At 39.2% G+C, this 27,715-nt stretch overlaps 1 protein-coding gene across 2 annotated transcripts in view; it reads right to left on the bottom strand.

The window, feature by feature from the left end:
* The window catches only part of RASA3 (RAS p21 protein activator 3), a 131,512-nt gene that overhangs the window by 75,081 nt on the left and 28,716 nt on the right, over nt 1-27,715 (bottom strand). For both annotated transcript variants that reach the window (XM_040054848.2, XM_040054847.2), the window contains exons 2-3: nt 19,561-19,678; nt 8,242-8,345 (exon numbers count right to left, since the gene is read on the bottom strand). In XM_040054848.2, the coding sequence (XP_039910782.1) occupies nt 8,242-8,345; nt 19,561-19,678 (222 nt within the window). The remainder of the gene's footprint in view (nt 1-8,241; nt 8,346-19,560; nt 19,679-27,715) is intronic.

The following is a 27,715-nucleotide window of genomic DNA, read 5'->3' as shown; positions in this document are numbered from 1 at the left end:
CACTGGAGCATTTAAATCATAAGCTCTGTGTTCAAAACAAAGGTGCAACATGCCACAGCTGAGCTCTTCCTTCTGTGAACCTCTCCTTAGGGAAAAACAACATACCTATTATCAAAGAGACAGCTTACAGATTAATAAAGTTACTACCTAAGCCCTGGATGGTTTTAAAACCACAAATTCCATTTTAGAGTCCCTGGTACAAACTCTTACGTTCTCCACCCATGCACCCCTGTCCTCTCAGCAGGGCATACTGAAATTGTTGAGGAAATCAAGCAAATCTAAAAAAAAAAACCCCAAAGAATGAAAATAAACATTTTGTGCAAGGAGAAGAGAATAAGAAATAAGTTTCATGGGTCACTTGTGGGTTGTGTTGGCATTTTTAACACAAAGGTCATTTCAAGTGACCTGCTTTAGAGCTTCCCCACTTAAGAGTCAGTCACATTAACACAGCTAGAAGACAGTAGGAGATCAGTAATTTGGGCACAAAGGCAGAGATTTTGAACAGAGAAGGGTAGGAATTTCTGGCTATACTGCCTGGGAAAGTGCTTGTGGAACCACTGCACCCTCAGTGCCCATCCCTCTCTGGTTACAAACATTTTTACAAAGCAAGTCAATGCAGCCCATTAAATTGTCCCTGAACATGCCTAGGCTTGTTAAGTCAAGGTCAATATCTCCATGTAAAGACAGACAAAATTGAAAATTTGGCTCAGGCATTCTCCACCAGTACACAATCACCTTCTGTCTCCATTACCTGTTGGTGACAAAAGGGTTAGGCATTGGTTGAAGGATTACATCCCACCTTTTCAGAGTAATTTTCTAGCTTGCAGATGAGATATGTGAATATTTATGACAGATGCTAGACTAGTAGATGATTTCTTTACTGAAAAGGTAGTCACAGTAGCAATAGGAAATGAGCGTGTCATTTTAAAAGGGCTCAAGGCCCTACCTGAAACATGAGCCAACACACTTGGATCCAAAAGTTATTTTACAGAAGCCTAAAATCAGACCATTTCAGGAGCTCTTGTATCTTCTCTTTATGTTATCTTTATCTTGGAGTACCTACACAGTGAAAACAGAATTTTACACACTGCTGCCAAGTGAGCTGAAACAATATAATATATATATTTTTAATATAATATCCTTCATTACAAATGACTGCAGTACAGTTAATTTACAACAAAGGGTTATGTCTGAGTAGCAGACTAAAAGGCCCCAAAAGCCTAACTGACTGAGTCTTCTCTCAGCTCTGAACAGAGACTTTGTCTCCTTCCTATATAATGAAGTATTAGGCAATAAGCAAGCCTCAAAGCAACCTCAGAAGTTGCTTCATGTTAGCATGTTATGTGCACATACACATTGTATCACTGAATTGATTTAACAGCACTGAGATGAAGGTGCACAAAGAAAGTTGCTTTCGGATATTGGAAAGACTAAAGACAAATCAGAATCAACTTTAATCAACACTTTGGGCTGTGAGAGCCTAATTATCTTGAAACAAGAAGTATCACTGCTATTCCAGCCTACCTAGAATTTTATAATTATCTGTATGAAAGGTTATTTGTCTTTAAATGGAAGCACAGAAACGCTGACTGCTTTGTTCAAGAACAGCACAAATTCACTCACCTCTCCCAGAACACAGAAAAAGACTGAAACAAGCAAACTCCGTATTTCAGAATTACAAAAATAAGGACGAGAATTAGGGGCAACATAAGGCTTCAGAGCCTTAGAAGCAGCAGAATTGCTCCCTCACGGCCCCCGTGCAGTGCACCATGAAGCACAAGCACTATTAGACCATCTGCTACAATGGGCAAGAATTTAGTGGCAATAATAGCAGAACACTTCCAGCACAGCGTTAGTGCATCCACAGCACTCTTACTGAGGTATGTGATATTCACGACCCCAATGTTATTTGTTTGGGTTTTTTAAACTAGTCCAAATATACTAAGAATATCACTTATTAAATCCATTTCTTACCTTTGTGGGAGTTATCTTGGATAATAAGGCAGAGAAAAGCAGGCTGTGGACAAAATATAGCCTCTATCCTTAAAAGTTCAAAGCTGCAGCATTGCATGAACTATCTTCTATCAGGGTTATTTTGCTGGTCACAATGAAGAGATTTCACCTGGCTTTCACCTTTCTGCTCTCCCTTCCAGTTAAAAACAGCAAAATGCCCAAACAAAAAGAACCTTCCTCAACCACACCTCTGGTATCAACTCTCTGGGCCCTTAAAATGGCTCTGCATTTGAGACACTGGGTACAGCCTGTGGTTGGTTGCACTGGGAGAGCAGTCCTGAACTGCAGACTTGCAGTCACTGCAGCCTGCCTGACAGCAGGCACCAAATCCCTGAGCACGCTGCCTGCACTGAACAACCACCTCATTCATTCCCTCATTTGACAAACACACAATATTAAACCTCGTTGTCATGTCAGGAGCAGGGCCGCATAAAAGACAGGCAAGGTTCTAGCACATCATGCTCAGTAGTTTTGTTTATATCTGTACTTCTGGGACGAAGAAGACAAAGTACACTTTTTGAAAGCTCAACTTTGTTTTCCTGGTCTTGAGACCACCCATCAGGTTAAAAGATATTGTGAGTGCATCCTAAAAACTTATTCTATGCAGAGAGTATTTACTTTAGCCTTTCTATGTAGCGGCAGAGAACCTTTCCAGGATAATTCTAGGTTCTCTCTTTTTGGGACTTGCCATTGTGGAAGAGTCATCTGTTTCCTTTATTTCATTAGTAGTTATATTTTCATCCTACTAAATAGATACACTACTCCCACATCATCCACCAGTACATTATGGAAACAGTAAACCACTGCCTAAGCCATGGTCAGGCTAGAAGAAACAAAGGAACACTATTTTCTACTGAAATTTTGATCTCTGCTTCAGGCTGTATTGGAGGATCTTTCCTGGACTTAACTAGCAAGAAGCACAGTTCATCAGGGATGATTATTTTCATGGTTTTTTTCTTTTAAACCAGTAAAATAATGAAACAAAAAAGGGGATGCTTCAGCTACATTTCATAGCAGTTACCTAGTAACAGTAGATGGTTTGCTTGGATGTTTGGTAATGAATTGGTGCAACTCTACAAACATACGTCCTCAGCTTTGAAGTAGCCATTAACAAAGGCACAGGTCGATCAAACATGCAAGCTTTGAATTCCAAGGTGTTTTCACTTTGTGTCTCCAAAAGCTATGATTTGGTTTCATTTACTTTAGTCCAGATTAGCTAAATTTAACTACTTCTGGAGGCAAATTTGTTTTAGTGCTTAACTTTGCTTCACCTCATCCAGCATTAAGCAGGAAGAGAGTTACAACCTGCCAGGATACAATGGCCACAAGAGTCTCAATTTGTCATACAACACACCTAACAACCTGAATGTAGGTGACTTACAGCAGTTAGGTTATTGTAAATGTAATTAACAGAACCACGCACTCATCTTCTCCCACTGGCTTTCTGCCCCTTCACTGAAAAGCTTCAATATTTCACATCTGTGCTTTATTTAGCACCATTGCATCTCCATCAGAACAGGAGCATTTTGTTCTATTTGGTTCCTGCCTAGTACAGATGTTTGCAAGTCAGTTTCATGTATCTCTTACCAAAACAAATAAAGTGCTGAGGTGAAAAAAAACAAACTCACTTTAGAGGATAAAAAACCTGCATATTTGTCACCTAAAGGACAGATGATATCAACTAATCCTCACCAAAGTGTTAAGCAATTTGGTGTGGCATATTTCCTGTTTTTGAACTGATCTGTATGTTTAATGTCACAGCCTGGCAGCCTGAGTTATTCATTACACAACTAAAAGAATACCAGCTCAGGGCGTATCACAAACGTGGTTTTCTTCACTAAATCTAGCTCGGTTATTGAGGTGTGAGAAGCCCAGTTTATTGTTATTGCAGACACAGCATGTCTCATTCAACATCTCTAAAAAGCTGAAAAATATCAAAACAATCATTAAAGAACATTTGCCCGATATAGCAGCACTACAATCCTAATATTCCTTCCACTGCATCTAGCCAGAGACATCTTACTACTGGAGGGTCACCTATAGACAGTTTTTCAAGTTAGCCCCACCTCATCTATGTTTTTCTCATTGTAACAACTAGATGGAAATAGTTATTCAACATATTATAGACACATATTCCAGCAAGTTGGCCTACTACTGCTATTTGACCATTCAGAAACAAATGTGATTTTAAATTGCATTTACCATTGCTTTCAGTAGTATATTTCCTACTCAAAGCATCTCAACATACTATACAAATAACTGCATAAACCCTAACCAGTAATAGTCAATATCAATCAAACAACTTAAGACTAGTTACTTTCACAGTGACTATTCCCTATATTTTATCTAGAAAAAGAGAAAAATAACATTTCAGATCCACTGAACTCTGCATTTTCTTCATTGTATTTGCATTTCAACCAGCATCCAAGATTCTTCCAAGACACAATTGTTCAAAAGTTGTGTCTGTTAAACTAAGAAAGTTCCATGTGACTTAGCAATTATGACTAAGAAAATGCAAATGTAATAAGCAAACATGCAAACTCAAAAGATATCTTTATCTGCACAATCCTCCCATCCTGTATGCCAAAATACTACAGCATGTTCCAAAACATATCTGCTACACATGTTCCAATTTGAGTTTGTTTGGCTCTTCTCGGAAGTTTATGTCAGGTTTCACGGGGTTCTTGTTTTTCCTATTCTCCCTCCCACATCTTCCATTTTTGGTAGCTTAACCATTCTAATCTGTCACACACTGAGTTGCGTTTCCCAAGTTAAAGAATTTACCATCACAAACTTATACTTCATATTTGAATAAAGAAAAGCATACCTGAGCTCCAATAACCCTGGAAGTCAGTATTGTAACACCAAGAGAAACTCCTGGAAACATTTAACAGTGAACAAAAAGGAATTCTGCTAACCAACCACATTCAAAAAATAAACAGCTACTTGCCAAATTCTTACCATTTTGACCCATATGTACTTCATTCTCTGTCTCAAACCAGCCAAAAAAGCAATGCAAAGAGATGTCAAACATTGCAAATCACACACAGGTAAATTCACAAGCTCAGTAACATGCACTTAAAATCAGTCTTTCCTGGATGGAAGACACAACCCCCCAGCTCCCTCCTCTGAGAAAGTTCATTGCTGGATGAGCATGAGTAACCACATTTTCTTCAATAGAAGTCTCTCAGGATAATAGATGTTACAAGTCATCTTTGGAATGTAAACAAAGGGCCCTTGACTGCAGAATTTGGTGGTTCAGTGGAAAAGAGCTCATTCTAGCTTTACCCTGACCACCCTTTTCAGTAGGGACATCTTCCAAACCTTCCTGGTTCAAGCCTCTTCAAGAAAAGGTTTGAGTCTTAAAACTGAGCTGAAGATACACATAGAGCAACTATTGCTTTTAAATGTTACAGACTTCCGTCGAATCACAGAGTTCCCTTATTAAAAAAAAATTTAAAATCTACTGTTGAGCTTTGTGGCTGCTGACTCCCATTCAATAGGAACTACTGAAAACAGCCACAAGTAGTTACTCCAGAACACTGTTCTCTTTCCAGAAAATTCTCCTACTACAAGTAGAACTTAGAGAGCAGTATCAAACTGACAGTAATTCTGGATTTTTTTTTTCTTCCCTCCATTGCTATTACATTTTCATACCTTTTGAAATGCTTTTCACAATATGCCTGCAATAAGGAGGAAGGGGAACAGAGGAAGGAAGAGAGGAGAAAATTCTACAATCGATAATATCTACTGTAAAAATCTCAATGTAGACAGGAAACACCAGAGTTTACACTTCCAATGTTACATCAACACTGACAGCAAGCTATGTGGTTTGGCTGATGCACTGGAGAGAAGGAATGGCATCCAGGGGAACTTCGACAGATTGAAGAGGTAGGACCATGGGAGCTTTGTGAGGTTTAATGAGGCCAAGTACAAGGTCCTGCACATTGGTCAGGGCAATCAGAAGCTCAAACACAGGCTGAGTAGAGAATGGATTCAGAGCAGCCCTGAAGAGAAGGACTTGGCAGCATTGGTGGACAAGAAGCTCAACATGATCCAGCAATGTGCACCTCAAATTTCCAAGTTTATCCCAGGGCTTCAACAAAAGCAGTGTGACCAGCAGGTCTAGAGAGGTGATTCTGACCCTCTAACTCTGCCCTTGTGAGACCCCAGCTGGTGTACTGTGTCCAGGTCTGGGACCTCAACACAAAAAGGATATGGACTGCTGGAATGAGTCCAGAGGAGGGTCACTAAGTTGATAAGGGGGCTGGAGCACCTCTCTTCTGAAGACAGGCTGTTCAGCCTGGAGAAGACATGGCTCCAAGGAGATTTTAAAGCAGCCCCCCAGTGCCTGAAGTGGGCCAACAAGAGGGCTGGAGAGGGACTTTTTACAGGGCATGGAGTGATAGGACAAGGGGGAATGGCCTTGAACAAAGAGTAGGTTTAGAGCAGACATTAGGAATTAATTCTTTTCTGTGAGGGTGATGAAGCACTGGAACAGGTTGACCATAGAGTTGTGGATGCCCCACCCCTGGAAGTGTTCAGTGCCAAGTTGGATGGAGCTCTAGGCAACCTGATCTAGTGGAAGGTGTCCACCATGTTTCAACAAGGGGTGTTGAAACTAAATGGCCTTTAAGGTCCCTTACAACCAAGGCCTTTCTACAACCCTAAGACCAGTATAGTAACAAACCAGCTTGCCTAACTGTGGATTCTGCAACACGTGCAAAAGTTAACATTGCCATCTCCTGAACAGAGTGAAAAATGAAAACTTGATCAATCATTCAAGCATGCAAATTAAAGTCTTTATATTTTCTGCACGTACCCTTCACAAACTGCTCCCAGTAACTTTAAGATTACTCTAATGGCCCCTGAATAATTCCCCCCCAACATCAGAGCTTAATTATTAAAACATGAACTTAGGAAACATGAAGAAAACAAAAATATTTTCATTTCTCTATCTGCAATTTCACGTGTCTGACACATATTAAGTGGTTCAAGAGACTGTTTTTTCCAAGAGAAGGAGTAAAGATCTGAGCAAGAAAAGTCCCTGATGGGTCACTGCAGCTGCTGAAAACTAGTGACACACAAGAGATCAGAAAATTTCAACAATGAAAAACACCAGTTGAAAGAAGAGAGGTGTTACTTTCAAAGTACAAGGGGAAGTAGACATTAGAGAGAAGAAAAAGCTTTCCAAAAGCTCACTCAACAATCAGAAATTGACCCCCTCCCCAGGATGCTATACACACATGAGATCGCTTATGGACAAAGAGAACATGGACCTGCTTTCCCACCTCATACATAAAACAATAATTAAAGAAAAAGCTTGTGACTCCATAACAAATCACTGTAATGTAAAGATACATGTAAAATATCTGCACCACTACCCCATGGTTTAAGATAAATTTTATGCCATCATACAAACTGTTGCTCAACATCTGACAACTTCCTCTCTACAACCTCTCTCTCTCAAGATAGCTATAGCCATGGTAGCCACACACGACTTATTTCAAAAGAGATGGATAACTGAAAAAAAAAAAAAAGTCGAAAGTGTTCAAGTGACTTAAAATAGAAACTGTTCCCCTCAAAAACAACTAAGCTTCTACAAGGTTTTCACCACCAAAGAGATAAATGGAGTGCCATGCAAGTTGCCGAAGATTAAATGCACAGCAAATAATATCTTGAAAAGCAGGAATCTTGTCAATCTCAAACAGGCACTGGAAGTCTTTTAGAGCTATTCTGTAGGTGACAGCTTGCTCTGATACACTCCAGAAAATTCTGTCATCGCTGTACTTGGGGTACCTACGGCCAGTAGCCATTCCTCTGCCTGTTGTTAAGGTAGCCATAGTTTAACAACACTCCAGGCAAGTGTGAGGGCCCTGGAAAACTGCAAGACTAATGGCCCTGCACTTAGGAAAAAAAAAATTAGTAACATTTAAAGTAATAAATGAGGTTGTCAACATTTAAACAAGGTTTTATAGCCTGTTTTAGTTAAACTGCAATCTGCATTCACTATCACAACTGACAGTGCTTATCTCCCCAATTTTTTATACATAATATATAATACTGAAGGCATTTTTGACAGCTGACAAAAGAAGGACCATACTGAGCAGCACTTACCATTATCATCAGTCCTATCAAGACCCCCAACTCATAACACTGCATATGATGTGAAAGTTAAAATCCAAGAGAAATAAGCTGTAAGGAAAGTAGTAATTTATGAACACATACCTATGATGGAATCCCTTCGAAAAACATCTCTGTCAAAAATATAAAATGACAGATGGCGAAAGGTCCGAGGAATTTCACAGTAAAAGTCTTCTCCATAGAAGGGGCTGAGTGAACAAAAAAAACCAACATACACAAACACATACACACACGAAAACAAAAAGAAAACAGATTAGTGTTAGTATCCTGGACACACAGGTGTGTTTATATTTCACACCCAGAACATCACCCTGGACTGTGATGATCTTCCCCACCAGTGAATGTGCGCTTTCAAGCACTGTTCCATTTTGACTCTTCCTAAATATCTTAAATGCCCACAGAACAAGATTTTTTTATTAAAAAAAAGCAAAAAAGAACAGATACTTCTTTCTATCTGGAAAACAAGTGTCCCTTTGCAAAAGGGGCAGAGACCATGTTATTTGTTAACACACAGCGCCTTGAAGGGTAGAGGGAGGCCCCTGCTGCCACAGAATGCTTACAATAGCACATTAGGACAGAGATCACAAAAGCATACATGAACAGGATGAAAAAAACACTGTATGGTTCATGGGGGTTTTTTTAAGCATTTAGTATACTTAAAATAAAATGCCTACAGCCATGGCATCTTTGCTCAACCCCTGTAAAGTTTCTTATCTAAAGTCAGATTCAGTCAACTGACGGTAACTAAGCCTTGGAGCTGGTGTCATGCTCGTTACCTTAGAGGACTGAATATCAATTTTTGCATAGTTCAATTGTGTAGAATAAAAACAAAACAAAACAAAAAAGTACTATCTCAGCATGAAAAGCTCTTTAGGGACCTAAGGGGCTTTCTTTGGATCCCACCAATTTAAATGGGTAAAAAAATCTTAAGACACCTGACAGCAACCCTTTCAGTTTCTACTGAATTACATGCTTAAGGATTTACTCCTAGGAGCTATATGCATATATCAAGATTATTTATTCATTGACAGGTCTACCATTTTGCACAGACCTTTCATTCCAAGTCACTCATGCTTCAGTAGGTCTAAATGAGTGGATGCAATTCAAGTAACATGGACAAATACAGCAAGCACTGCAGATGTAGACTTAAAAATAAATCTAATTCCAATGGGCCAAAAGCCAGCAAATTTTTTCTTCCCCTCTCAAACACAGACCTCCTTATTGCCTTGGTTGAGCTCAAAAATGAGACAATTGTGCTGTAGTTTAAATCACTACTAATTTTATATATATATATATTAGAAAATTAGATATTGCAAAAATTATTAACAATTCCTTGGGTGAACTTTTAAATTTTTCTATTGGAAATAGAATTTTGTCAGGAAACGTCATTCCCTGGCTTCTTTCAGGGTTATTTTACACCACTATACGTTTTTGCTTGTATTTCTGCCTATAGGAAAAATATGCTCCCTCAGAATTACCACATTCCCTCAAGAGCTAGCTGACAAGTCTCCCTTCAAACACAAAGGCACTGCAAATTTCTAGCTAATAGCTAATCAGTCTGTGTTTGAAGGGAAAATGCTACACTGATTTCATGATATCCAGAGACATCGCTCAGTATTCGCCAAGAACATTATTTAAGTCACTACTCCACTAGCCACATGGAAGAACACGCTGGATGAACAACAAAGCCCAAGGCGTACCCACTGGTTAAACTTCCACCACGGAAATGGTTTCCCGTTCCTTGAAATAAATGCATCCCTCCGTAATTTATAGTAACCAGCGTGAGGCCCACTCAGTTATCCCTACTGTGAAGGCAGGGGAGGAAAACCTGACAGCTGGAAATGGCAGCTGGTTTGACTCTCTCAACTGCCCCGTTCAATTCAGCACTCTTTGTTACATCCTCTTTACCGGTTCTGCTCTGAGAGGTTTTATTTGGAAGCAAGAATTTCACAGCCACCACTTCAAGCACAAAATAGCTTAATTCTTTGTTATAAGCAGCTTCTATCAAACTGGGAGCTACAAGACTGTCCCAGCAGCCATGCTTCTGCTGGGAGCCCCAAGGGCCTCATTCTGTGCACATCACTTGGTGCAAGTTTTCACGTGCAGGCTTAACCCTAGGGGGCCAAACAAATGCATTCATATTGCCCAAATATCTAGTACATTATACATGCAAAACACTTTCATCATTCTGAGCTTTAATACTCTATTCAGCCATAAAATTGTCCTTCCTTCTGGAAGAACATGACAAAATGAATTTATTCACAAATGACCTTAGAATGAAACGATACTTAATGAACTGTGGATTATATATCCAATCCTCTATTGAAAATACAAGGGAAGCTTCAGTGTACTGCAAGTCCAAATGCAATATAAATACAAGTGACTTATACTGAGCATAATTTAATGATTCTGGAGGGAAGATATCTAAACTGGAACCCTTGGTAAGTCCCCTTATTAATGTTTGCCATGGTGTTGAACAGAGGCAGAAGTCAACTAAGATCACACCACAGCAAAATAAACAAGATTCAGAAGAGCAGCGTGGACAACAGGAGGTACCTAGCCCAATGCACAGAATCAGAAAGAGACTAATTAACAGAAGAAATGTTAATTCTATGACTTAGCCATACAGAGGCCCTATTGGGTCACTACTACTACTACTAGCACAAGGTTTATTAGTCTGAGCAGTGTAGTCTGAGCCACCATCAACAGAAGAGAAGCTTTGCTCTGCTCTTGGCTTCTCCCCTCTGAGATCTTGAGCCCCTTGTAGATTCACAACCTCTCATCACTCAGGTAACACCCCTGGGGTGCACAGGCTCTTAATTAATTTAAGCAAGCAGATTTCCGACACAAGCATACTCCCACTGCACTGGATAATTAGCCAGCAAAGTTTTAACTGTAAGAATACACATCAAGATAAATCTGATGTATTCCCAGCCCAATCTTGTGTAGCTCTGCAGAAACAGTAACTTCTTTCTGAAGGAATCAAATGCAACCACACAAATACTTCCAGCTTCCACTTAAATGTGTGTTTTTTCTCCATGTATCTCTTCAGAACAGTACTCGCTTTGTCTCCCACTAAGACCTGAAGAACAAGAGGTCACAGCAGTCAAATCCCATGATTTATTTCCCAAGCTAACTTCTCTTGAGCGAGAACCCCAGGGCTCCAGAATGGTTTTTCCAAAAGAACAGCTAAATCCCTCCCTCAAACGTCTCCTCTCTCCAAAAAGCCAGAATTTGTCTGATGGGGATTCAGTGAGGACTTTTATTTTGACAGAGCAATTAATAAAAAGCATCAACATCTGCCTACCCAGCCCTCAGGAGTCTGACAACATCCTCCAAAACAAATACTGGAACCAGCCTGGCTGAAAACTCAGAAATCTTCCAAGAACCAAGTGAGGTCAGATTCAACTTGCAGGTTTTGAGTTGAACTTTCTTTGTAGATGAATCAGCCCTACACTCAGGAGAAATTTTAATCATTCAAAGTGGAGCACTGAGGGCCCCCTCCCCAACCCTGGCAGCACAGATTGCGCATGAATATGATTACAAGGGAAGGGCATGGCCAAGACCAGGGCTGTCATTATTTCAGTTTCTTCTGGACTTCAAACAAATGATGTGACTGCTGAGAGCAGGAACAATAATTAATCTCCTTCCAAACTGAACACGGCTGAATTTTCAAACCTAGCTTCTTCAGTAAGGACTACTGAGTTTAGAACAGCTCTGCTAACCTTGTTTTAGGTTTGCCATCACAGCAACAAGAAGAGTATCAGTGCAGGTATCAGCTAGTCCTTCATTATGACACGGGGCTTGTTCCTAAGTCACTGTCTCTTGTTTTCCTGGTGGGGTTAGAAATGGAGAAAGATCTGTACCATTTTTAAAATCTTTGCTCCAAGCTTTCAGTCTCACAAGGGCCTGATTAGCCTTCTATTCCACATACTCTCATTTCATACCCCCTTCTCATTTCTTTTTCACATCACTTAATATGTCCTGAAAGAGGGAACACTGACCTCAGCAGTCCTTTTTGCCCAGGAAGCACAGGGCTCTCTTACTGCACAGCTTTTGTACAGCCTCTACCACCAACACATGCCCTGATCAATCTCTCCTCAGGACACTTTCTCTAATATGCTTCCACAGCTCTCATCACAGAAGAGATACACACAAAAAATAAAGTCAGACAGCTGCATGAGCAGTGCAATGGATTTGAATTTTCAGGCTCACTCACTCTCCCCTCACCAAAAACTTGCTTGTTCTGAATGTTCATGGCATGGGAGCAGGAATACCAAGAAGAAAAAAAAAAAAACCAAAAAAAAAAAAACAAAAAAACACCACCTAAAAGAGATCCTTCTAGGTATTGTTTCACCTACTTACAGCTGTCCAGCCCTCCCCATTTCAAGGTTATCTATTTTTGAATGTCTTCTAATGCATGTTTTGGCAGTGGATATTTTCAGGAGACAGGGAAGGAGAAGAGAAACAAAGATTACTGTGCAGATCAAGTGGAATGAAAGCAAATAAGGAAGAGAATCCTTACTTCAAACACAATAAACCCTCTAAAAAGGGTTCAAAAACTGTTCACATTAACATATTTCACTAAATTCCAGAAGCATACTTGCAACTTTATTTCATATCTTCATGTATCTACTGACATCATCACAAATATTATTAACAGAGAAGAACAGATTTCATAAAACAAATGCTAGTGTAAAAACATTTCTTTAGTTTCAGGCTGCGTTACAAAACCTCATGCTAGTTTCTCAATACTTAGGATTCGCTAAAGCAGTTTTGTTTTTGTCTTGGCAGCAGTACTTCAGTGGATGAAGTGAAAGAGTTGCATGATGAATAATAATGAAACGCCTCAAACCAGAATTCTTTGTTTATGGATTTTTTTTTAACTGCTTTTGTGATTAAAAGTAAGGACTATTAACATGCCACAGACAACTCCACATCCTCTGACTATTTTAAAAGGTTTAGAAATACTGAATTCATCCTGCTGCATGAACTGAACACCAGAGTTCACATCACCATGTGAGCAGGAAGCAAAATCAGTCTGTACAAAGGAGCACACTTGTTTGTTTCTACTACTAAGCTTTTTCTAGTACTTGGCTGATACTTTTTATGCTATGCTTTGCAGCATATGTAAAGGGAGTGGGGTAGAAGAGAGAAAGTTTATTCAAAGCAGATACAGCAAGCCAAATAAAACCTGAATGCACTTCAGACTCCTACTAGACAAAAAACGAGAAGACAACAGTCAAGTAAGACAGGCTCTGTAAAAGCCAGAGTCGGTAGATGTCACAGTAGCTGACACAATTTATTTAAAATCACTAATACTGTATTTGAAGCACAGATTTGGCAGAGGACATGCAAGAGGAAGTATATGGCACAGGAGGCAACATGTAAATCCATATCACTTATGCCCACTGTTGAGAGTGCTGACTGCAGTCTATCAGACACCCACTGAGACTAAGGGAATTTTTTCCTCATGTCACTGTGCAGAGACACTCAGATGAACAGTGCTTTGTTACACCCATAACCAGCCCTACTACACAGAGAAAAAAATAAAGCAGTGTGCATTTTCTCAATCCTGTGCTCAGAAGAGACAGACAGACACATGAGCTATAGTTATCAACCTCACTTGACAGTTGCTGGTTTGGCTCAATGAGGCTTACAAGGATTATGATAAATTGAAGCAGCAGCCGCTTGGCCGCTGGTCACCTCCCAAAATATTCTGTAAGACGACACACACAAACAGCAGAAGTCACATTACAGCTGCATTTACTTTTTTTTTTTTTTAATCACTCAAAGCAGCCTACAACACCAACAATTGCTACTCACATGGGTGGCTTTTAATATAGATAAACGCTCCCATTCATAATCCCTGCCTTGGGTCTCAAGGTTCACTTCATTCTCCTTCTTCCATTAAGTCTTGCTTCCCTTACTGGCACCCTTCCCAGCTATATTACTTCCCTGCAGAGCCATGCAGTCCTTGGCTTCAATAACATCCCTGACCAGGCTAAAGTTGTACCCCTACCAATCTTAAGCCTTTCCCTTAGAGGCTTGGGGTGTTCCAGAACTGAAGTCTATTGTCATTAGGAATTCGAGCCACAGTTAGGTGCTGTCACATGCAGAAGACAGGAAACCCTGGGAACATGCAGGAGTGAAGCTGCAGAACACACTACAACATCCAAAGCCTCTCTGCTTAAGGACTCTGGGCTGGGGAAAGCTGTTATTTCAAGGAGGTGAGCTGGCAATGTAAGAATGTAGAAACAGCTAATGCAGCTAACTCAGATACAACAGCTAATTTTGGCAATGCTCCAACTAAGGGAAACAACTTTGTGTTTAAAATTTGAGAAATGGCCTGCATCCAAGATGTTATCAGAACATGAGAAGTTTAGCTATGCAGCCATAAACTCCAAACACAGGGGAAAAAAAGATTTAAGCAAACCTAGAATGAGAAAATAACATTAAATATGGTAATAAAATAACTTAAAGTTCTGAGAGCTACTGGCTGAATTTGTTACCTGATCTAATTCTGTAACAAAGACAGAGTAACCACTTATTAAAGAGAACATAGTCTCAACTGAACTTACAGTACATTTCAATATAAGCAACAAGCACACTGCAGACTTGTAGTCCTCATTGTTATGTTTGTCAGAGACTAGCAAAAAGAAAAAAAAAAAAAGGAAAACTGGGGGTGGGAAAGTGGGGAAAGTGCCTATGGCTTAATTTGCTGTTTCATTCAGGCTTTGATCACTATGTTTAGCATGTGAAAAATTCCTCAGTGAAATAGTGGTGAACTAAATAATCACAGGCTCAAGACGCTTGGCTCACCTCTCTAAAGCACACTGTCAGACATTTGATTCTCAGCGTACGACAGATTTTGCCTTTATTCACATCCTTGAAACAAATTTAGAGATGTCACATTCCTTCCATTCTTCACCTATGATTTGAGAAGCTGCCTTGATTTCCTGTTGCAGCTGACACTGCCCTTTAAGTGAATGGGCACATTTGATGCAAACTGCAAAGGCAAAGTCAGTCTTAACACCAACAATCCAAGAAAGTTCATCCTCAGGAAATATCTGTAGCTAGGAAACACTCCTGGATGGCGGAGCCTGAAGTAGGGAAAGCTACTAATGGGGGAAGATAAATAGTTTATTGTGCAAAGGGAATTAATAGGCAAAATTCTTGTCAGGCTGTTTACTTGCAGCTCAGAACTAATGAAAATCTGTAGATCTCCACATTTAAAAAAACACAATCTTTCTAACATGCTCTTAGGACGTAAAATACATGACTCCTTTCACGTACATATTTGCTAGGTTATATGGGATGGATCCAAATCTATTCAGTGTCTTTGTAGATGACGGTAATATAAATATTGAATGACAAATACAAAACAGAGAAGCATATTAAATCCTGGCTCCATCTGACCTCTCCCTCATATCTTATGACTTGCATGTGACCTTCTTAGAATTTAGTAAAAGCTTGTGCCAAGTTTACAAAAACAGTGCTGCTTGAAGAGTTCAAGATTGTCTCCTTGAGAACCTGGATTTCTCAGTCTGACCAATTCACACATTCACTGTTCTTGCCTAAAGATCCCCAGAGAAGTGGGATGATTCTGAACTACCCATATAAACAGCATTTTCACGTTGTTCTGTGGTTTTGTAGGAAGGCGTGCCCCAGTGGTAACCAACCCATGACTCGTTTCAGTCAGACACTACTAAGTTTATCGCAGCAGCCCTCAAAATCTTCCAGCACAAGGCAGCAGTGCCCACCATCCAGTTTAACAGCAGCCAAGAGGCCGGACGGCAGGAATTTTTTACGTTCCATATTGTAATTTATGAGCCCCACCTGACTGCTGAACAGAGGAGGTAAGATTCACCATGCTGGCTCCTCTCAGTTTTTGACACACAAATTTAGATAAAGGGCATCAAGCTCAGAGATTCTCTTCAGAGCCCTGGTAAGGGCACTTGACTGGACAACAGGATGTGCTGGTTCAATTCTTTTGAATTCTGAATGATTCATGCCTTGTTGATTTAAAAGGTTACTGCTCTCAGCTGTCTTCTCATGCCTCTGCCACAGTCTAACAAAAAAAGAAAATATGTTGCAGAAGATTAGGACAAAGCTCGGGGAGGCAACTTCTTACACTGTCCTGGCATAAAACAGGAGATGATGAGTCAGAGCCTGAAGGTTCTATAACAGATATTCCAAGCAAGCCAGAATTGGACATTCATCCAAGTCCCTATGGGAAGGAGAGATAACTGTTTCCTTTTTTCCATCTGCCAGTTCTATTTAAGCTTTACACCAGGAGTAGGCCTGCATGGAAAAATATACATTTATGCAACGCCTAGTAGAAGCCTAAAGAAGATCAACTGAGAAAAAATGGGGTGGAGGGGGGAAACTAATTCCCAACTATACAAGACATTGTATCAATTACAAGCCTTTTCATGCAGGTGAAGAAAAAAAACCATTCAGAAATGCTGCAAAAGATGGCCTTCTCCATCTGAACAAGAAGAAATCATTCCAGAATCAGTAGTACTAGGGCTGCATATGAAAGACCTTGTAATTCAGATTTTCACATAAAGCATCTTGTTTTCTATAGACAAGCATCTTGTTTTCTATAGACAACATGAAAATAATGTTCTGAGCCTTACTGGAAGATGACGGAGTTATCAACATTAGTAAAAATACAGGCAATTCTTAACACTTTATAGCAAACCAGTCCCTTGCCAGACATGAAGTGATAGGAAGTAGAAAAGAGGTATGAAGAACAGATCAGAGCCAGTGCTCTCCCCTTCAAACTGTAGGGGGGATCTGTGTCAAGCTGCGTCACCCACTGCAATGCCAGCCACGCAGAGTTTCAGGCAGGACTCGACTAATTTACTCAAGCATTGGCCCAGCTTCACATCCCTGTTCCCAAACATTGTATATCACTGCAGCAACACCTCAGAAAAAGGGATCAACAAAACTCATGATTAATTCTCTGCTGCACAGAAATCACATGGCCATAGGGCACATAAGCCTCACCTGCCCAATAACTCACTCAAGGGGTTAAATCAACCTACACACAAGCATTAAAGAATGGAACAGCATGACTGCCTCCTCAGCTCATCCCAGAATCTGACAAGATTACAACAATAGGTGACTGCAGAAGGGTCTGGTGAAAAACATCTTCTGGAAGTCGATGTACACATTTGTTTTAAGAGATGTAAATACACTCATGAAAGATAAAGCAGCTGTTCAAGTGTGCTTCATGACATAAGAGAAAGTCCTACACACAGACTGGGAAGACATCCCAAGATTACCATTCATGTATCTGGGATTTTTGTCTGCTTTTCTATTATGCCCCAGAAAAACAAAGACAGGGAAACACCTAAATGGCTAAATGCAAAACTGAGTTGATGTCAATAACTGGATATTCATAGACTGTAAAGCAGCAAGTTTTCCAAAAATAGCATTTGAAAACAGAAGCACAGACAGGGAGAAGGCAGGCTCCACTGAAGACAGGAATTCACTAGGAGAAGAAAGAATGATGGAGACCAACTTTAGTCAAGCCTTAGATCAAAGAAAAGAGCTCCATAATGGGATTTTGAGAGGTCATCTGGTCCCACCACTGTTTCAAAGCTGGAAGATCCCTATTATTTAATTGAGACTGATCATACAGAACCTATTCAAAGTCATCAGCAATGAACACAAAAACCAATAAAATCTACTCCAGTGCTTCAGAACCTTTAACAGAGATTTTCTTCAGTTAATCTTAACCTCAACTTCCTTCCCCACTGCAATTTGAATTTGTTATTACTTGCAATACCCATACTGGACAGACAGACCAGTTCCCTCACTCTCAAATTTTCAAGGGGGAGGTGTGCTGTTTGGAGTTTTTTTGGTTCTGTTTATTTTTTAAATTTACATATTTATTTCTACTCTCATCCCTCTTCTCTAGGCTAAACAACTTCAATACTTTAACCTTCCCTCACGGTTACCTTTTCCAGATCTCTGATCATTGCTCATTTCTCCCCTGAATTCACCTCAATTAACAAAATTAACTTAGTACTGTCAGGAAACTAGAAACCTTCCAGTTTTGCACAGCCCCAATGTACCTCTTCATCTTTATAAGAAAGTCTAAAGAAAGATAGAACTTTTCCCACTGAAGGTATTATACTTGTTGCTTATTTTTATTACCAAGAGTTTATTTTTTAAATAGAAAAATGTCTGGATTAATTCAAGGAAATTACATTAACTATTCTCACACATCCTCACTTCTCATCTTCCATTTCCCTGTGAAGCACTAATGATCACCCAGAGAAAAGAAATAGAAAACCCCCAAAACAACAACAAAAAATGTACATGACTTACAAAATCACTTTTAAAGAAACAACTGGTTCAGGGATATTAGGTTTAGGGACACTACATGTCAGCTACAGGGGTAAGGAAGAAGGCATGCACACTAATTTTTGGGTTTTGTTTGTATACTACAAATAAGAGCATCAGCATCGTCACTCATAAACATCAAGGCTTAAAGATGACAAAAATTTATGTGACAGAACAATTAAAGAGACTTACAGAAATAAATCCCACTCACATTCCTGAATGTGTCAGGTACTTCTGAGTGGTTGGGAGTGAGGTCTGGAGATACTTCCTGAAGCACATTATTTGCAAAGACAAATAGCAAATTCCTAACGTATTACTCAAATTGGGAAAAGAGTGAGAGTTATCTCTTACGATAAAAGTTATAAACTTGATTGTTCCTTGCTGCTTCTTTCCTCTCCATTAAAAAAAAAAAAAAAGCCTTGTTTACCAGAATATATGTATATGCCCAGCCTAGTTCCCTTTATTTTTTTGGTATCTACGGATTTCCAGAAGAAAACATTTTAACTTTTGCTACATGTTTCTCATTCTGTTTCATTCTACATTTGACCTCTGCAATCTCATAGGAAGTGTCCAAGATAATCAGACAGACATCTTATGTTCAAACCTCTCCTTTCAGTTATAGCCTCATGACAGCAAAAAAAAATTAAATTCTTAACTCAACTCCCTAGGGCAGCCAGACTAATGCAAAATTCTAAGCCTAAAATGATGCGAAATGGAGTTTCGTGAACCTTTTCTAAATTGAGATTTTAAAAGTTTAGGGAAGTACAAAACAAATATCACAGAAAGAAAGGAGCATTTTGTACAATGTAATGGTACACTGTTAGGAAAAAAATTAATATGGGTTGCCTTGGTGAAGGCATTTTTCCCACAAATACAGATAGGTATCATGACATTACTGTTTTTACGACTAGTGTTTTAAAACTGGAAGAAGAATCCTATTCATCCTCTCTTGTCCCCTCAAGAAAGTATCTTTGGAATATTAAACAAACTTAGTAAGAAGAGAATAAGAAGAGTTGACTGAATATTTATATACGGATGTGTTACCATAATGACTTCTCCACTATTTTGGTCCTGAAAACCTCCTCCTGGTCCAGGTTTACAGTACAGTAGCAATCTCTCATCTTGTTTGGCCCCGGATATGTAGGAAGATTTTTGGCTTCACCTAAAGACAAGAAAAAAAAAACAAACAAAAACCACAAAGATTACATATTAAAACATTATCCATAAATTAGTCATCTGTCAACTAATGCAGTGTTAGTATTATATTTTCCTTCTCAGATGTGAAGTCTCTATTAAACTTTGCAGCAGTCTCCTGTTTTCAATGCAGCAGGTCCTGACAGTAACCAGGTTTAGAGGTCAGCTAAGAACTCAACTGTCTGTCATCCAATTTATTCACGTGTATTTGGATGCAGATTATCTCCTTCCATAAATTGTTTATGTTTTGATCAATGTTCCCCTAAGATACCAAGAACACCACACAACGTAGCAGTCAAACTTTTCAATACAGCCCACTAATTTTATCCTAAAGCCATTACCAGAACACAGCAAATGAGCTGTGCAGATCACAGCTCTACCTCTCACCACGGATGTGGAGATGGAAAACAGTCACTTTAGTTACAGCCAACAGCCTTAGATCACAGGCTGGACTTCAAAGCACTCTGATGGGATAATGAGCACTTGTGAAGCTGCCTAAGGTCCTTGCACAAAGGTTCCATGCAAGTCATGAATATTCTTCACAATAAACATTTGTTTCAAAACTACAGCAGTAAGTAAGTAGGTATAATTAACAACAACAAAAAGGACAGAACTGAGGAACTCAGGGTAACCAAGGGACTACCAGACTCAAGCATATGAAACAAGAAGAAAACCAGTCTTCCCCTCTACATATCCATTAACAATCAAAGCCGAGCACTAAATTTCCTTGGCTGACTGATAAAAATTAAAACTCTCCATTAGGAATCTGGAGAATGCCCCTCATCGTTTTGCTGAAGTATGTATCACTATGTGGATGAGTGATTTAATTCTAAAGACAAAACTCAGAACTAAATGAAAGTCTGCAACGCTCACGGTCTTATTTGCTGTCACTCTTCCAGTAGCCAGAGATTATTAGCACATAGCATGGGTACTAGATCATTCTCTTCTGGTAAAAATACAAAGAATAAAGCTAAAACTGCACAGACCAAGAGAACACAGGCCTCTTTGCCAATACAGAAGGAAACTCTAAATGATGGTAACAAATATAACTTTCTATCCAACCTCTGCAGCTCAACGCAAGCGCACTTCCCTAGACACATTGTTTCCCAGGGTTCCACACCCAAAAAGCTTTACACTATTAACAGAAACACCCTGCTGTTTTCAACCTTCTCTTCAGTAAAGACACTTTTTCTTTTTGGCAGATTTGTTCCACAACAATCTGATGCATGTGCCTGTAAATACTGAAGATGCCTAGCCAGGAAATGCTGAGCCAACCTGCACCCTCAGCTCAGGAAAGGCATAAAATGACACAGGACTCCATGTCTTCCTGCCTATGATGTCTTTCTGGCACGCTGTTCACACACTTTTGCTAACTCACCCATAGCATGCCCTTGAAAACATCACACAATCACATTTCTCACAAATGGCTTGTAAATGGGTGACTGTATGGGCATATGTTTTCTAAAGCTAACCATGGAGCATATATAGAGGCGCTAAAAAGGGACTTGAAACTGTTGCTTCAGACAGTAATGCCTCACTTCAGAGATCTTCTAAATAAGTTTCCTCTTTCAGCTCAGCTGATACAACTTGATAGCATTCTTCCCACTTCCTTCTGAGTTGTGAGACACTGCATTAAAAAAAGCTGTCTCCACTGTAATTTGAAGGTGTGCAACATCTGTTGCCGCGCTCAATGTGATGTTAAACTAGGCTGAATGTTAGCAATAGCTTAACTGCAGCAGCTCTAGACAAAAATATTCTGAGGATTATTGATGGCTTGCTCAGTCTGCACTGAAGTCTATCCTGCCATACTAAACCTCCAAGTTTTATTCTTGTTAGTCTGAGTTCAAACAAGTTACAAATCAAGTTACTACTCTCACATAGACTGAGGCCTCCAAGTCTGTCTCCTCTCCCCAAGCAACCAAATTGCTATTAATTTTTCTCCATTAAAGGCACATGAGACCAGCCTCTTTCCTGGATAACTGGGTACAGTTCCCCAAAGAGACAGTGTCAACAGGAAGCCTTTCAATAGCAGACTGATAAGGAAGTCTTCCTCCAGGGCTGGCACGCTGTTCTCACGGTTCTTCCAAGAGAAAGACAAAACTTTTCAAGCTAAAAAACAAACCAAAACAGTAACACAGCTTCCCTTATTCTTCATTCTTCCACTTCCTACTTCAAGATTAATGTATCACATGAAACCAAATCTCGATTTCTCATCTTGATTTCCATTTTTCTAAATGTGCACAATATTCACTTAAGCGCTTAAAGGTAATAGTTATGTTAAGTACTCTATAAGAACCACATTCTAAAAACTCAGTTAACCTCTTTCTTAAAAGACTTACAGTAGGAAAGCCCACAATATTGAAACCTAAATGCAGTGTGAAGGAAGACACCATTTAGCATCACTAGAAAATGGCTGCCTGCAGAATCTGTACAGCAAATTAAAGGTCACCACCATCACAATGTTAGAAAGTGCACAGAGGAAAGATAGAGAAGACATTTTACAGTAATTTCTTTCTTCAAAATGAAAAAAAACTCTGAAAAACCACTGAGACTAGAACAAGAGATTAATTGACCAACCCAATATATTAATCATGTTACTGACTTGGGTAGCTTACAAAAAAAAAAAAATACGGTTTCTTCCCGACACCAGCAGCAACCAATGGCTGTTTAGATTCCTCCAGCACTGAGCAGCTGAGAAAGAAAAATTTATCAAGCTTTCAAGCATAGCTAAAGACTCAGCTCTCTAGCCAGACATTTTAAGTCAACAAACGCGCTCTGTTAGAGCTTCAGTTGCTCTTTAGATTCCTCCAAGAGAAAAAAGGTTCCCTCTGTGGCACTGTTTTGGCATCTACAATGAAGCTGAACAATTTGATCAGTATTTTTTCAGATTTGCTACCAACAAAATGAAAAAAAAGAAATACATGATACAGTCATGCACCATTTCAATTTTCTCAAAAAACAGAGCTGATGAGATCATTTATTTTGGGCAAGAATTTAATCATTTAACCTATCTGTATAGAAGAGGCATCTTTGTCAACTGCGTTTTCAAAAGCCAACTCCCATTATTTTTTTTCTCTCCTCTTCATATGTGTGAAGTACCTGTACACTAGAGAACTTGGAGAGGGTTTGCTGATGAAAGGTCAATACACTCGCCTTTAAAACATTCAGTTTTCCACTTCCACTAAGAAGAAATTGAATGTTTCTTAAGATGTCTAAGACCCTGACAATTTAGACTACACAAGCACTTGGTTTTGGAGTATAAGGCTTCCATTTGGAGCTGCAGCGGCAGAATAATCTGTTCAAATTTGCAATAGCTTTTCCCTCTATCCCTGCACTTCTAATATACATGGGTCTTAATTTAACTGTGTGTCAAACTCAATTTAGCACTAAGTACCTAAACCTAGCAAAGCTGAATTTAGCTACGGAAAAGTTAACATTAAGTATTTAGGACGAGTATTAAAAAATAGACTATATAATTCTGAATATGTCACTGCCTTGGTATCTTCTCCCCATTCTCCTCACAGAATTACTACAGAGTCGCTACAGTTCAAAAATAGACTACCAGGGCAGCACAGACAGCTTAGCTTGAGCCAGGTACAGGGAATTCAACAAGCTGGAACAAGATTAAGGAAAAACTCAAACTTGTATCTGTCCTCCTTGTTCTTCCCAATGTTGCATATTCCTGCCCTGCTAAAACACCGGTAATAAAAGGAAAGCAAGTAAAAAGGGCTCTCCTACACATATGGTAAGGAAGGGTACTGGGATCATAACCAAAAAAACTTTGAAAATGCTTAGAGGAATAAACAAATATATACATACATTTCCTTAAGGTTTTGCCACTTGAATTTTTTGAAGCATCTCGTATTTTTTAATTGAATTTACATACTTGCCATTGTGTTATCTTAGCTTCTGATGTACTTCCCCAGATGCAACTTTCTGAAAAGCAAAGACTATGTGACAGCCACATATTATGCCTACCTTTTGCAACAAATTTCCTGCCCTTGTGCTGCCAAATACTGGGTCACCAGCACACATCTGCCAGTCTGAATGCATTAAGGAAGACTTAGTAATGCATTAACAAATTTAGCTTGTTGTTTTCTAGCAGCAACATATTTGAGCACAATGGTATGAGAGAACCATCTCTCAAACTGTTTCAGAAAACACAGCAAACAGAAACCTACCTCCAAAAAATAAATCCAATAAAAACAGCTGAGCTTTCAATGCCAGAGCATTTGACTTCAGGGAGAATGTTGAAAGATATAAGCACAGAAACAAAATACCTAAAATCTGAAAAGGGCATCGTATCCAAACCCACAACAATCCACTTTGTTTCTGCTGTATTTAGGAAAGCACTCCCCAAAGAAGCTTGCAGGGAAGCATTTCAAGAACAAAACCAGCAGCAATGTATGTCAAGAATGAAAAGCTTCTCCTGTTCTCCTTTAAGCTCTCTATCTCAATAGAGATGCTGGAAATTCTGAAAAATTATCTCAAGCGCTCCTTTCAAGTTTTCTTTCTTCTGAAAAAGCATTATTGCTTGAACATCCACAGACCAAACAGAAAAAGAAAAATGTATGTACACCCAGGCCTCTGATTACCACAATTTATCCTTAAAAAGTTATTAATGCCCAAAATTAGGCATATATGTAAAATATCAAGATGACAGCATGTTTCTAATTAATACTTAATTTTACTTGGAACAGAAATATAATACCACTCAATTTTGATTAAAACACATAGAAATACCTAGAATTTCATACCTATGCATTAATTTAAACTGAACAGAAACAGTTGCATTTATTCTGAACGCTGAGAAAGCAGTTCATTTTCTTGCAAATAAAAGATCATCTCTTTTTGCAGATGAGATGGGGATTAGGGGAGGGATATGACTGCAGTACCTCAGGAAGAATATATTGAGAAAATAACCCCTTTTAGTATTGAAATGGTCACAGTTGAAAAACTTCCATTCACACTATAGAAACCAATTTTGTTACTGAACAGCTAATGTGATAATTCTATGGCATTAACATATTGTTTGAAAGCAGAATGGATAGTTACATTTGTATATAAGTCCTATATGTAGATATACTGTGTGTACCCCTCAGAAAAGGGAGTTTGAATTAATTTTTTTCCTGTCCAAATAGAAAATAGCAACAAAATAAAATAAATTTTAAAAGTGAAGTTCCAAGAACTAGCATATCCGGCATGCAACTATGGAGCTATATAAGTAGCTCAGTGCTCTTTTGTACTTTTGTAGTAAAATAAAAACAGTAAATACTTTTTAGCAATATATGCCAAGTGTAAAAAGTGTTCTTTTCCCTCCACTTCTGTGTATAATTCTCATAGCCTGAAAATAAGAAAAACACATGAAAATCAAATATTTAGTAAAGAAGACTGATCTATTAAAAAAGTATTTCTTTTAAAACAGATGTGGCTAGTAACGCTACTTTCCAACAATCTCTTTTTGCCTTGACCACTGGCATTTATGTACACACACATACACACAACTTTCCTCTCATGGAGTGACAGATTGCATTACATTTCTAAACCAGGTCAAAAACAGCCATCTGTGAAGAGATTTTGATGATCTGGAAAATGAGATTTTTAGATGACCTGTTCTTAATCTAAAAGCCCTCGCCTGCCAGTCTCTTTCCACGTGAAATGGTCATCACATTATCAGGGAAGGCACTTCCTCAACAAAACAATACTGAAGACCCAGGCATTAGCAACAACCCCTGAGCAGCTCGATACCACAGCATTGCTTCAGCAAGTAGCCATCAAGGAGAGAACACTCAGTTAATCACAACTTCTTAGACAAGAGTATTGTGTGGAAACCCTCTTGGCTTCAAGGAAAGAGCATCAACCCCACATTTTCTGGCACGAAACTGAAGACCAGCACCAGCTGATACCTCTATTCACAGCCTAGTGACAGGAACATTTGGCATCTGTTAAAATCCCATCTGCACAATCAACTTCACCAGTACACCCAGCGCCATACTTCCGTACCACCTCCTTTCCCCCTCACACGATTAAACTTATTCTCTACCACTTAGGAACCTTCATACAGATCCTTCTCTGGCCCGGCAAAGCAAACAGGTCTTTCTGTCACTGTAACAATTGCCAGGTCTCATCTGCCACAGCCTGCATGGTGAACAGATTCAGACCCATCACTGAGAACAGCAAGTAGCCAAATTCCCTTTTTCCTATACATGTGTGATCAGACATTCCAGTTCTCCTTTTGGAGCCCTGAAAGTCCAATAAACTGTCCACACATCCTGTTTTATTTTTCTGGGTGTAACAGAAGCAGCTGAGGATATTTTGACTGGAGAGCAATGAGAAGCTGCAGGCTGACAGTCTTCCTTCTCTTGCAAGAAGAATGAACAGAGAGAAGGCTCAAAAGATCTTGTCATGATCTTAAGTGCTTAAGTACTTACAGCACAAGGGCTGTTAATCAAATCCCAGGGCTGAGAGGAAAGATGCCTATAAAGCAAGTTTCATGAGAGCTGCTTGCAAAATTAAGATTTAGTTTGTACAAGAGAAGAAGCATAATTCTCAACTCTTTAATAACTGGTTGCATGCTACTTGCCAATATTGTGGTCAACAGCAGGCATCAGGTTTCTCTACAGATCCCTTAGAATAGTAACTTAATCCCACAAAATAAAAAATACACAGCCCAGCTGCTTTTTAACAGAACTGAAGTTATTCCGTGTAAAAGGACACTTTGAAGGTATTCTACTATTTTGAAGTAGAATACTGCCGGGAAAAAGGGTTTTCTCAGGGAGTTTACATTTGAATTCAGTTTTCCTGAGGCATTCTTGGGTTAGCATTATAAGTTGCTTTGATGTGGGGTTTTTTTGTATTTCTGTGGAAAAACTGATTAATTAGCTAGACTCTCTGAGTTGACACAAAGTTTAGACGCAGTTCCACATATATTTTTCAATCCAGCTTGTGTTTTGAAGATGGTACTTTGCACCAAGGTGTCTCATGCAACTTCCCAGCTGCATTTCATAGAGACTTGTGAGGTTTTCCCTACAGTTTCAGTACTGTAGGGGCTGGCACCAAGTTGTTCTGAAACCTCTGAACTGTGGCCTTTGTTAAGATTGTGGCTTGTGCAGCTCTTGGTAGGTTTTTTGGGTTTGTTCTGAGGTGGGGCATTTGTGAGGGGGAGTGGTTTGGTGATAGTTGTTTTTTGAGAAATAAAATCAGCTTCCTAAAGTTAATAAAAGACCTTCTCTCAGCAAAGTTTAAGTCACTGAACATCTGTTGTGAGAGGCCATGAGGGAGAGATTTGGGCTGCAGGAGGGGCAGAGTAGCTGAGAGGAAGTAAATTTAAACAGGCTATTCCATCATGGAGCTGCACTGTGCAAACAGCGAGCCATTCCAGCTACTTTTAGAAAACCAGTATGACACAGGAAATACAAGCAAATTATTTACAACATCACATAACAAAATCCAACAATTGAAGTGTTCCCTTTTGAGAGCCTCTGTACTTCATAATAATTTAAGATTGTTGCTCTGGTAGTAAGGGACCTAGTCATTGCTAAGGAACGAAAGTGCTGTTCTCAAAAAAATCAGCATAAGCAAAAAAATGTCTGAGGAAGCAAGTATTTTTTCTTTCATTTGTATTATTTACAGACAAAACCAAAAGTCGCATCACAAGAAAATAAGAAAAATTACAATTTTTATTGATGTACATCCCGTTATTTTTAATTGTAGATCAAAAAGCAAGAGCTGTGTGAAAAAACCAACAAAACACAAGCAATGAAAAAGGAGCGAGCCCTTCTCTCTTCCAGGACATGAATCATTTCTATAACAACAAGTGACACCAAAAATTTTTAGAGTAGAGTAACATGGAAAGTACAAATCTGCCAAAGACTGTGTTTTGCTTAGATTAAAAACTACTAACCAAAAGCAACAACTGCTGAAAAGCCAAAGCTTTACTGGTACTGTTAAGAAACTGAAACTGTTTCCTCTAATGATTCTGGTGTCCACAATGGCTCTTGATTTA

The sequence above is a fragment of the Hirundo rustica genome, chromosome 2 (assembly GCF_015227805.2).
Source record: "Hirundo rustica isolate bHirRus1 chromosome 2, bHirRus1.pri.v3, whole genome shotgun sequence".
Taxonomy (NCBI): domain Eukaryota; kingdom Metazoa; phylum Chordata; class Aves; order Passeriformes; family Hirundinidae; genus Hirundo; species Hirundo rustica.
Note: the sequence above shows the minus strand (reverse complement) of the source record. Positions and strands in the feature narration are given on the sequence as shown.